Raw genomic sequence first — 12589 nt, 5'->3', positions numbered from 1 at the left:
GGGGTACATATACTCTTTCTGATTGGTGTTTCAGGCTTCTTAGGATATAGTCCTAGAAATGGGATCATTAGGTCAAATGGCAGTTCCATTTTTCATTTTTTGAGGAAACTGTTTTCCATAGTGGTTGCACCAGTTTGCATTCCCACCAACAATGTTCAAGGGTTGCTTTTTCTCCACATCCTCGCCAGCACTTATTATTTGTTGATGTATTAATGATAGCCTTTATGACAGGTGTGAGGTGATATCTCATTGTGGTTTTAATTTGCATCTCTCAGATGATTAGTGACATTGAGCATTTTTTCATATGTCTCTTGGCCATTTGTATGTCCTCGTTAGAGAAATGTCTATTCACGTCTTTTGCCCATTTTTTTTATTAGATTGTCTTCTTTTTGTTGAGTTGTGTAAGTACTTTAAATATTTGGAAAATTAATCCCCTATTAGATGTGTCATTGGCAAATACGTTCTCCCATATTTTAGTGGGTTCCCTTTTCATTTTAATGCTGGTTTCCTTTACAGAAGCTTTTTAGTTTGTGGGGGTTTTTTCCATTTGTTTCTCTTGCCCTAGGTGATGTATCTGTGAAAATTCTGCTGCATGAGATGTCTGAAATTTTGCTGCCTACTTTTTCTTCTAGGATTTTTATGGTTTCATGACTTACTTTTAAGTCTTTAATCCCTTTTGAGTTTATTCTTGTGTATGGTGTAAGTTGGTTGTCTAGTTTCATTTTTTTACATGTACCTGTCCAATTTTCCCAACGTCTTTACACCATTCTATACTGTTGCTGCCATTGTCACATATTAATTGAGAATAATGGCTTGGGTCAATTTCTGGGTTCTCTGTTCTGTTCCATTGGTCTATATGCCTGTTCTTGTGCCAGTACCAGGCTGTTTTGATTACAGTGTCTTTGTAGTATAACTTGATATCCAGTAGTGTGATCACTCCAACTTGGTTCTTCTTTCCTTACTGATGATTATTTAAATTGTTTATTTCTAGGATGTTATTGTTTTGTTTTTGCTATGACAATACTGCAATGAATAACCTTGTACTAAGGCATTTCACATTTGAGCAACAATACCTATAGGACAGACACATGCCTAGAATTTGCTGGGTCAAAGGGTATGTGCCTTTACAACTTCCATAGATATTGTTGAGTTGTCCTTGATGGAGGTTGAACCAGTTTACACTTTCACCAATAATATATGAGTACCTGATTCCCCATACTCTGACCAACATAGTGTCTACTTAAACATTTTGATTTGTGCTATTCAAATAGGTAAAAATGATAACAGTATAATTAAAATTTGCATTTTTCACAATATGAGTAAATTTAAGCATCTTTAATGTGTTTGAGACATTTATATTTCCTTACCTGTAAGCTGTCTTTTCATATCCTTCATCCTTTTTTTTTTCTGAGTTTTAGTCTTTAATTTATAGGAACTCTTTCAGATATTAGGGAAATTAACTCTTTAAAAATTGAGTTGCAGATATTTTTTTCTAATTTGTCATTTGCCTTTTGGCCCAGCTTGAACGTTGTTGTTTTTGTAATACATTTAAAAATAGAATGTTTCAATCTTCTAGGTTTTTATATCATAGTAGAAAGGTCTTTTGTACTCAGACATTATAAACAAATTATTCTATAGTTTAATTTTTCACATTGAAATCTTTGACACACCTGGAATTTATCCTAGTGTAGAGTGTGCAGATATGGATTCAACATTGTTTTCTAGATGGCCCATTTGTCTGGTTGGGAAACTTTTTACCGGTGTCATTCTCATTCTTGGATTATCCTCCACACACACGTGGATCACATTCTGTTTGCCTCGCCCAGAGATCGCAACTGAGATGCCTGTAGAGACTAGGCAGGTTACATAAAAGGGTGAAGAGTGCCAGGTGGGGAATATAGCCAACTGGAAGGAGGATGGCATACTTTTCTAAAGAGGGCAGCCACTACTCACTGCCTGCTGATTATTCCCTTGCAGGAATGCAGCAGGGCCCGGTGTTGCCAGATCTTTATCAAAAGAAGCTGAAAATCCAGGTATACAAAATCTCCTGATTTTTAAAATGTTAACAACAGCCCTGAGAATTTAAATATAGCCTTGGCTGAACAAAATGTGTCTTCAAGCCAGATTTGGCCTAGAGAAGGCTTCCAATATTCTTGGCCAAGAATGGAACTTCCAACAACAACTTTACTCTCCTAAAAGAAAATACAATCACAGTCGAGTAGTTTGCTTAATAGTTATGGCTGGAGTTCAGGAAGAGGAGAAAAAAAGCAAAGACACTTTATGTAAGCCAAAGTCTTTGCCCTCACTGATAGAAAGATTACTTAGAGAAATACACGCATTTCACTTTTATCCCCAGGACATGGGAATGTAGATGTCACCATTTATTAGAAGACATAGATGATTCAATGGATACTTGGATTAGGAAAAAAATCTTGTAAATTTTCCAACCCTGCCATTCTGATCTTGCCAGAATGACAAAACGTTTGGTTTGTGTTTTGGGGGAGGTTAATCACTCAGCTACTGATCCTGGAACTAAACTGTGGCAGGCATTTTTTGCACCGTTCTCCCTTTCCCTTCCTTGCTGCTGATAGCTGGGAACAATCCATTACAATCCATACACTCAGCATCTATAGTGGAATGAAATGTATGCTAATGATAAAATTTCCAGAGTCAGCCTCTTCAACTCAGGAAAGCTATGGTCGGGGGATCTTTTTTGGGTTGCTATTGAGTATGACTGGGCCACAGGGGCAGATCCAGGTTTCGTGGGACTTGATGCCTACACAATTTGGAGGACATCATTAAGAAAACAATTCAAAAATATATTTGTAAAGTTTTACAAGAACGATGATTTTGTGAACACATCATAAAATCTGTGCAAGGGAAGGACCTTTAAGAATGTAACGAAGCCCTAACCGGTTTGGCTCAGTGGATAGAGCGTGGGCCTGCAGACTGAAGGGTCCCAGGTTCAATTCCGGTCAAGGGCATGTACCTTGGTTGCGGGCACATCCCCAGTAGGGGGTGTGCAGGAGGCAGCTGATGGATGTTTCTAACTCTCTATCCCTCCCCTCTCTCTGTAAACAAATCAATAAAATATATATTTTTAAAAAAGAATGTAATGAAGTTCAAGCTTCATTAATGTCACTGTCATCTGCCTTTTCTGACCCTACTGTACGCGAAGGGCTGCCCAGGCCTCCCCTCCTTCAGTCTCCAAAGCACCCCTCTACGATACGTAAAAGATAAACACGTTACATGTCGTGTCCAGCCCGAATGCCTCTTCTCTCCACATCCCCCTACTGCTTCCCACGACCGAGGTCCTGGGAAGTCCCGTGTTAGGGTTGCCTCTGGAAGGCCTAGCGGAGGGAGAGTCCGTGTAAAACGCAGGAAGTTGGGAAGTGTGTCGGGAGCAGGCTCCGGGCAGGTCCGGGGGAGAGGCGGACGCCCGTGGCCGCCCCGCGCCCCCGCGCCCCCGCGCCCCCGCGCCCCCGCGCCCCCGCGCCCCCGCGCCCCCGCGCCCCCGCGCCCCCGCGCCCCCGCGCCCCCGCGCCCCCGCGCCCCCGCGCCCCCGCGCCCCCGCGCCCCCGCGCCCCCGCGCCCCCGCGCCCCCGCGCCCCCGCGCCCCCGCGCCCCCGCGCCCCCGCGCCCCCGCGCCCCCGCGCCGGCGCCGCTGCCCCCGCGGCGCGCATGCTCCGTGTTGCGCTCGGCGACCGGGTAGTGAGCGCGGGGCCCAGGGGGCGGGCCGAGCCGCCGCTGCTGCGGGCCCGAGTAGGCGGCCTTGGGGCGCTGTGGCGGCTGCGGAGGCGGTGGCGGCGGCCGGCCCTGGGTGCGCCCGAGTGCGGTTCGCTCCTCCGACGCACACGCCGGGCGGTCCCCAGGGCCCTCCGGAGGTGACTCTGGCGGGCCGGCCCCTGAGAGGCGGGGGTGAGGCGATGAGGAGGAGAGCCACCGCCGCCCGTCTCCGCCCGCCGCAGCCGTAGCGGAGCCGGGGTGGGGGTGAGGCCAGCGGACCCCCGCCGGACCGCGGACCCAGACAAAGGAGGAGGACCCGCCCGAGGCCGGGCAGCGCTGCTGGAAAGGAGGCCGCCGCCTCGGTCGCAGCCGGGGTCTCCCGGGCTCCCGGGCCTGCGCGCTTCCTCTGTGGACGCTGCGCGAGGCCAGGCCACCCGGGCGAGGAAGCCGCCCCCGAGCCCCCGCCCGCCCGCCCGCCGGCGCCGCCTCCCAGCCGCCTCGGCCGTAGCTGCGGCCCAGGCGGGAGGCGGCGGCGCCTGGCGAGGCGAGGCGGCCCGCGCCCTGCCTGTCAGGCCAGCGGCCCGGCCCGGCCTGGCCCGCGGGCTGCCCCCGATGCGGAGGCGCTGCCGCCGGGGCCATGCAGCAGGCGCCGCAGCCCTACGAGTTCTTCAGCGAAGAGAACAGCCCGAAATGGCGGGGACTGTTGGTCTCGGCCCTGCGGAAGGTCAGTGCTGGTGCCCGGGCGGCCGCGGCCCCTCCGAGGTTCTAACGGGGAGCTCGCGACATCCCAGGTCCCCGGCCCGCGGGCCGAGCCGTGTGTCTCTGGCTGGCGACAGGAGCGCTCCTCATGGCCTGTTGCATCCAAAAGGACGTTTTCTCAAGTTTTTTTGTTTGTTTGTTTGTTTGTTTTGTTTTGTTAATTTTCTGGCTGGGCCCGGAAGGAAGGTTTTGTTATGATCTTAATACTGGATTTCTGTTGCAGTCATTTCGTCAGGCAACTTCCGCCGTTGACCAATTTGTTGTCCTCGGGCTGGATTCGGCAAGAGAAAGTCCCGCTGGTGTTTAGACAGTTTCTAAAACAAAAGCACATTTTCAGGCCCGGCGATGCGTTTTAGTCGAGTTCTTGGGAGGTGTTCCCCTGGTTAAAGGGCGTCTACTCCCTTGAGGGGCAGTACTTTTGTGTGTGACATGAGTGTGTTTGACGTGTGTGAAATGTCAGTGAGCCATGCTCTTCCATTTACGAGAGGTAACTTTCAAGTGCCTCTCCACTTCCTGAAAGTCCTTGTTTACAAGAGAGTCCCCCTATACATTTTGGCCAGTTTCTATACGAGGTGCCATTTAGAACTTGGAATCATTTTAAGAGAATAAAAAAGATGTAACTAATTTTCTTTTTTTAAATCAATCTTTTGAGTTTGGGTGCATCGCTAGGGTGCATCTCCCTTGTAGATGCTGTCGTCTTCCTCTGTGAATTCAGGTAATCATACTGTCATGTTTATAATAAAGTCAAATTTGTGAAGACAAATTTAAAGACTGTGAGCGCAGGATAAGATACCATGCCTACTGAACATGGACTTTCCATGCCATCAATGCAAACTTAGTTCCTTCTGCCATTTGTACAAAATAACAAAGTACATTATAAAGTAATAAAGAAAATAAACATTAAAAGACTGCACTTGAAAACTAAAATTTTACTAGTATACATTAAATTTCTATAAATGAAAGGAAGTAGTACATATTAAAGGTAAAAACATTGTCCTCATGCATTCAGAGTTTCACATTTTCCATTCTTTTCATAATTCTTCCAAGGAGATATATTGCCTCTTTGGGCCAAGTCATGTCTTTTTAAAGAACTTGGTGGAAGTGACCAGGGGCAGGCAGCTAGACAATTATCATTTTACTGGTATACTAGGTATTAAAGTATTAAATTGACCTTTCTGCTATGGGCAGCCCTATTCTAAAAGGAGAGGGAAAGAAATGGAACGTGTGCTGAGTGGTGATAATGAACTTGTGCCTGAGTTAAGAGCAAAGAAAAATGTTTAGATAATAATTGACCCTTCAACCACACAGAAGTGTGAATGGTGTCTGTATTGTTGGCAGTGTGATGCAGGTATCTATCTACTAGTATTTTCTGTTAGCAAATAGTATATGAGTATGTGTTGCATAACTTATTTAATAGGTAGTTTTGACCCTGATAATCCTTCATGCACAGATACAAATTGATTTCTTCAGGTTATGCTTGAAGCAAAGCCAGGACTAGTATCCATTGTTTTGAGACTATTATTTTGCACTTACATGTTATGTTTGTTTTCCTGGAACTCATGTGCTTTGTAGATCTGTATTGTCTTATTCCACAGTTCTTGTATATCCTTTGCTTATGGAATAAATACATCTAAGAAAATTTGGTCTTTTGAGATAAATTCAAAAACCAATTTCTATTTAATTTATTGTTTTCCTATTATACAATTGGGGTATATTTTCACAGAAGACCCTTTTTTTATATTTTTAGAAAATTTTTGGTGTTAGTAATTTGGATTATGCCTAGTTTTGCGGTGTTTAGGTATTTGTGATACAGCAACATGTAAGTTTATAATTCTGCTAAGGGTTTCTTTCCAGGATGTGTTAAATTCTGGTATATACCTGACACCCATGTCTTTGCACAATGAGAATTCCTGCCATTTCTGGGGAGGTTCTGTTTTCACATTCAAAGCATCTGGAACTTGGCTTCCTTCTGCCAGCTGACCAGATAGTTACAAAGCTACTACCATTATTAGTAGAAGCAGCAATAGACTAATAGGATTTTCTCTTCCAGTTGGTGTTGCTATTGAACATGTGGTGTTCTCTACCTTTGTTTAACATTTGTTGAACACATTTTAGGTACTTGGCACCATACTGGATTCCAAGAATGCAAAGATGAGTAAAAGAAAGGCCCTGCTCAAAAAGTGCTTACCATCTAGGCTGAAATTCTAAACTTTGAGGTTTTGGTTTATATAAATGAGAGCAATTAGGAGCTCAGAGTTCTGTAAGGAATGTCTGTATATGCATATGAAAGAAGCAATGTAGTTTTAATTGGCTCTATCAGGGTAGTCCACCTGGGCATCTTGGTGGAAGCTCTAAAACTGTTACAAAGTGTAATTTTCAGAGAGAAAATCATAATACCAAATAGAGTGGGACAAAAGTAGGTTTACAGTTGTTTGTAGTATTATTTTTCATCCGAACAACTGTAAGCCTACCTTTGTCCCCCCTGGATAAATGTCGATGATTTGGGTTCAACTCATGACTTAATGAGGAAACTCATAAGATGTTAAAGCCACTTAATATGAAAATTTATGGAAGTGAGTATTTATAGGCAATTTAATAAAGGAATGTTAAGATAAGATTGTTGGTTTAAATACAAAGTTAGTTAATATCCTACAACAAGCATGTCAAACTCAAAGGCTAACACGGGCCAAATAAACAAGGTTTAAGTTTATGTGGGCTGCAAAAAAACAAGCTTCAATTTTCATAGAAACGTAGGTTTATTTCGATAGAGACATGCTAAATACAAAGGGCTGAAATAAATAAGTCATCGTTAACATAAAAGAATAGAACATTTTAATAAAAATTAATATTTTTTCTTGAACATTAACTTACCAGACACTGAATAACTGCACAAATTAATAAGTGTAACGCAAATAAACCTATTTTTCTTGTTCTCTGAAAGTCAAATATTTCCTTTGTGCACACCAAACAAGTCAGTCCAAGACTAATGACGTGGCAATGGGCTGCTAAAATATTCGTTGCTAGTATTAGTGGGGAGAAATGGTGCACCGATGCGTAAGGGAAATGAATGCAACATGATTATAGTAATCAGTCATTAGCGAATGCTGTAGTTCGTTATTAATAATTATGTATAACAGGATATTGTAAAAATTAAATTACGAAGTTTTTATTAAAATGTTTCTTACATACCGTTACATTGTCTGGGCCACAAAAATATTCGTTGTGGGCCGCATGCGGCCCATGGACTGCAAGTTTGACATGCTTGTCCTACAAGAATATAAACAGTAAATTTTGGGTTATCTTTTCTATGATTAGAATTTGCATCTGTGACAGATAAAAAGCTCTAAATTAATCTTATATATTGGTAATAGTCCAGTCAATAGAGAGCAATCAACAGCACTGCACTGAAGAACACCTAGGAATCTCTTTTGCTTATTTTCAAATTTTGGCTAATTTTTGTGAAAAAAAAAAATGTGCATACACACACACACACACACACACACACACACACACACTAGAGGCCCAGTGCACGGATTCGTGCACTGGTGGGGTCCCTCAGCCTGGCCTGCGTCCTTTCGCAATCTGGGACCCCTCGGGGGATGTCAGAGAGTCGGTTTTGGCCCAATCCCCATGAATGGTAAGAATGGTCAGACACTTAACATATTAGCCATATATATATATATATATATATATATATATATATATATATATACACACACATCTATTTGGCAAAGTCACCATTGTTGACTTTGAAAATGCAATGGATTTTTTTAAACCAACATTAAATATTCATTTCACTACGTAGAAATATGAACATTGATGGAAAAATAATGTTGGAAATAGGAATGTGTTGTTCTTTAACTTTTTGTTAAATACATTTAAATACATACAGAACTACAAAGGGTAAAGCAGAGCAAAATGACGCTACTAATGGGTAATACATGCATTGTTAACATTACTGCTAAATTATGTATCTTACCTAAAAGAGCCAGAAACATAAATGCCTTCACCACTACTCCCCAAGAACATTGAAGCTATCATATTACTTGGGGGGGCGGGGAAAAGAGCGTGGGATATATTTGTAAATGCAGTTTATTACCTGTGTCTTAGAAATGCCTTTGGTACTTTGTGCATGTGCTGTTTGATTGTATGCTGAGAAATGTTAGTGTAAGCATTCTACATATGGGAAACATGCCTTAATGTCATTTTTTTAATAATCCTCACCCGAGGATATATTTTTATTGAGAAGGAGAAAGAAACATTGATATGAGGGAGAAATATTGATCCATTGCCTTTGGTACTCGCCCTGACTGAGGATTGAACCCGCAACCTAGGTATGTTCCCTGACTGGGAATCGAACCTGCAACCTTTTGGTGTATGGGACGATGTTCCAACCAACCGAGCCACATGGCCAAGGACTAAATGTCATTTTATCAGGTTTTTTAGTCCCTGATATTTCCCTTGTGCATGTCTTTTCCGTAAGGTGTTCCTCTGCAGGCTAGCTATGGCAAAGAAGTTATCTATTGTCCTACTATCCGTAGTTACAGATATAGAGAGCTAAAAAGAATTGGTTGAATTACTTTGTTCCCAAGACTAATTTGATTCAGGTTAAATATCGACTCCCCACCCTAATCATTATTTTGCTCTTAAATATCTAAGATTTAAGAAGTGTGAGAAAATGTCTGAGTTAATTAATAGCAGGTAAGGAAAAACATTCAGAAATGTTTTTGTGAAACCTAAAAGATTCTAGTGCTATATATTGAGTGCCTCCTGTGTGCCAGGCACTCTTCTTTTTGGTTGTTGTTAATCCTCACCCCAGGATATTTTTTTCCATTGATTTTTAGAAAGAGTGGAAGAGAGGGAGGGGGGAGAGGGAGAGACAAAAAGAGAGAGGGAGAGAGAGAGACATCAGTGTGAAAGACACCTGGATTGGTTGCCTCCCTCACTGCCCTGGCCAAGGTCAGGGATCAAACCTGCAACCCAGATACATGCCCTTGACCCAGAATCGAACCCTCCACCCTTTAGTGCGCTGGTGGTCGACACTCTAATCACTCAACTACCCTGGCCAGTGTCCAGGCACTATTCTTGATACTGAGGTTGTAGCACAACCCCTGCTCTAAAAAAACTTTCCTTCTAAATGGCTGTGGCAGAGAGGACTGAGAGAGACAAAAAGGAAGAAGTAAATAATTATCTGAAAGATCAACAGGAATTAACAAAACAAAGGAAAGGGGGCAAGAAAGGTTTGTGGCCTAGAGATGGGTAGGAACCTGACTTGTTTTAAAGAAGGAAGGAGATGAAGCTAGTTGGGAAACTTTTGGAAGACCAGGTTAAGGAAGTCCTATAGGGTTATTTATATACAAAGTAATCAGATTAACTTGATCAAAATTGCTTTTTGAAAAATATCACTCCAATTGAAAGCTAGAAACTAATAGGAGATCCTATGATTTTTGTGGCTTGTTCTGAATTTCCTAAAGCCACTGAATGTAACAGTAGAACTCCAGGGAGTCATTTGGAATTATTCCAAACTAAGGATTGACCCAAAATGACCCAAGTGGTTCAAGCCAGAACTGGATGAGCATTGGGGATGCATTTTAACTTACTGCATTTAGCTCCCTGTCAGGCATGATTTAGTAGTCTTCTAATTTCAGTTTAAGTTTGGTATGGTATATTTGCAGCAAAACTATTCCATTAAAGTGTTTTATGCTGAGTACGCAAAGCATTACCTGTGTTACCACTTGACATAAATCAAGTATGTCTTTTATATGGCCTCTCTTTCAAGGGAACAGTAGTTTGATTATAGCCTCTGTTAGCCTGCATATTTGAATCAGGAAGGAATTTTAATGGAACTAATGGATTTAGCATTATCTCATGTAGTCTAGTCATGTTAAAAATTAACAACCTAAAATTCTCTTATATAAAACATATGATAGTTAAGTAGAAAGGTTTTGAAATATATAATGTTCCACACTTCACATTTTAATGTGTAGAGGTAAAGTAACAGAATGAAAATAATATCAAGATTTAGATGTGAGCACTACTATTGTCTCTTCCAAGTAAAGTTTTCAGTATCTCAATTTTCTTATTAAATCACTATGTAAATTCAAATATTACCTCTTACTTACATAGCACTTTGTAATTCTTTCTTAATTGACCCATTAGCAGCATTTGAAAGTTGATCTCTTTCTTCTTTGAAATCCTTTCCTCATTTGGTTTCCAGGACACAAAACTCGGCTAGTTTTCTCCCTCTCTGGTTGTTTCTTCTAGATCTTCTCGTTTGTTGATTCCTCCTCATCTCCCGACTGCATCATCCTGACCTCCCCAGAGCTTAGTTTTGGGACTTCTGTTTCTACTTACAGTCAATTTCTTGGAGATCCCACCTAGCCTCATTGCTTCACATATAATCAGTATTTTATTTTCAATTTCTATTTTTGGCTGAGACCCTTGCCTTTGGATATTTAACTTCTTTCTTAATAAGTCTACATAGATGTACAGTAGGCACCTCAACCAATACTAAACTCCTTCTCTTCCCCCGTTTGTAGTATTTTTTTAAAAAAAAATATGCTTTATTGATTTTGAGAGAGAGAGGAAGCGAGAGAAAGAGATAGAAACATCAATTGGTTGCCTTCTGCCCACACCCTGACTGGGAATCGAACCAGCAACTCTTTGGTGCATGGGACGATGCCTAGCCGACTAAGCCACACTGGCCAGGGCTGAGGATATATTTCTTTAATTGATTTTTGGAGAGAGGAAGGGAGAGAGAAGGAGAGAAACATCAATCAGTTGCCTCCCACACGTACAGGGAATCAAACCTGCAACCTAGGTATGTGCTCTGACAAGAATTGAACCTGCAACCTTTTGGTATACGGGTCAACACTCCAACCAACTGAGCCACCTGGCCAAGGCCATGGCAGTATTTATTGATAAAATGTGTTTTACCTCGTTACACTCGTTATATATATTTTCATTGAATACTTGGAACTGCATATCTAGTTTATTGTAATTTCTGTTGCTGCATAACAAATTATTAAAAACCTAGTGGCTTAATACAACACATTTATTCTCTCTCAGTTCTGTAAGTTGGAAGTCTAGACATGGTTTGCTAGGTTCTCTGCTTAGGGTCCCACAAGTATAAAATAAAGGTTTTTGCTGCAGCTGCAGTCTCATCTGAGGCTTGGGGTCCTTTTCCAAGCTTATGTGGTTTTTGGCAGAATTCATTTCCTTGCATTGCGTGTCTGAGGCCCTCAGTTGCCACCATTCCTTGCCACTTGACTCTCCCTATAACTGTTAGTTTGCTTCTTCCAGGCCAACAGGAATGCATCTGCTGCTGTTTCTTGTCTCACACTTCTAGACCCTTTGTAAAGGACTCACTTGATTTAGGTCAGACCCACTCAGGATAATCTCCCTTTTGATGAACTCAAATTCAACTGATTGGGAACCTTAGTTACCTTTGCAATATATGATAACCTGATCACAGAAGTGATATTCCATTATATTCACAGGTGCTGCCCTCACTCACGGGGACAGATGTACATATACCCGGGGTGGGAATCTTGGAAGCCACCTTAGAATTCTGTTTACCACACTCATTCATTTTATGGAAGATAACTACCACATGACCTAATTGTCAAGGTCAGTTTTAATTGTCAAGCCAACCAGCCTAATCACATTTATCTCCTTTCAGACAAAGTCTGGTCTAATTTTTCAGTTCAAATAAATGTATTAATACATGTCACATGCCAACCATCTCATTTCTGAATTTCAATTGTAAGATAGAAAGATAGATAAGGTATGAAAACTTGCTTTGAATTTTTTCTCCTGAATGAAATAAGATAATGTTGCCTTTAGTATTTCTTTATTTTATTTTATTTTATTCTTATTTTTTCCATTTTTTTTATTAAGGTATTATATGTGTACGTATCTTACCATTGCCCCGCTCCCATACATGCCCTCACCCCCCAGTGTTTTGCGTCCATTGGTTATGCTTATATGCATGCATACAAGTCCTTCGGTTGATCTCTTATCTCCCCCACCTCTCCCTAACCTTCCCGCTGTAATTTGACAGTCTGTTTGATGCTTTACTGCCTCTGTATCTATCTTTTTGTTC

General features: G+C 41.9%; 1 protein-coding gene across 1 annotated transcript in view; it reads left to right on the top strand.

Annotated features, from left to right (window-relative positions):
- The first annotated feature begins 3738 nt into the window (after positions 1-3738).
- The window catches only part of SOS2 (SOS Ras/Rho guanine nucleotide exchange factor 2), a 109956-nt gene continuing 101105 nt past the window's right edge, over positions 3739-12589 (top strand). The window contains exon 1 of the mRNA XM_079768413.1: positions 3739-4450. Within this exon, the coding sequence (XP_079624539.1) occupies positions 4364-4450 (87 nt within the window). The 5' untranslated portion in view covers positions 3739-4363. The remainder of the gene's footprint in view (positions 4451-12589) is intronic.

Source organism: Cnephaeus nilssonii (assembly GCF_951640355.1).
Source record: "Cnephaeus nilssonii genome assembly, chromosome: 4".
Classification (NCBI taxonomy): domain Eukaryota; kingdom Metazoa; phylum Chordata; class Mammalia; order Chiroptera; family Vespertilionidae; genus Cnephaeus; species Cnephaeus nilssonii.
This window is presented reverse-complemented; position numbering and strand designations above follow the sequence as displayed.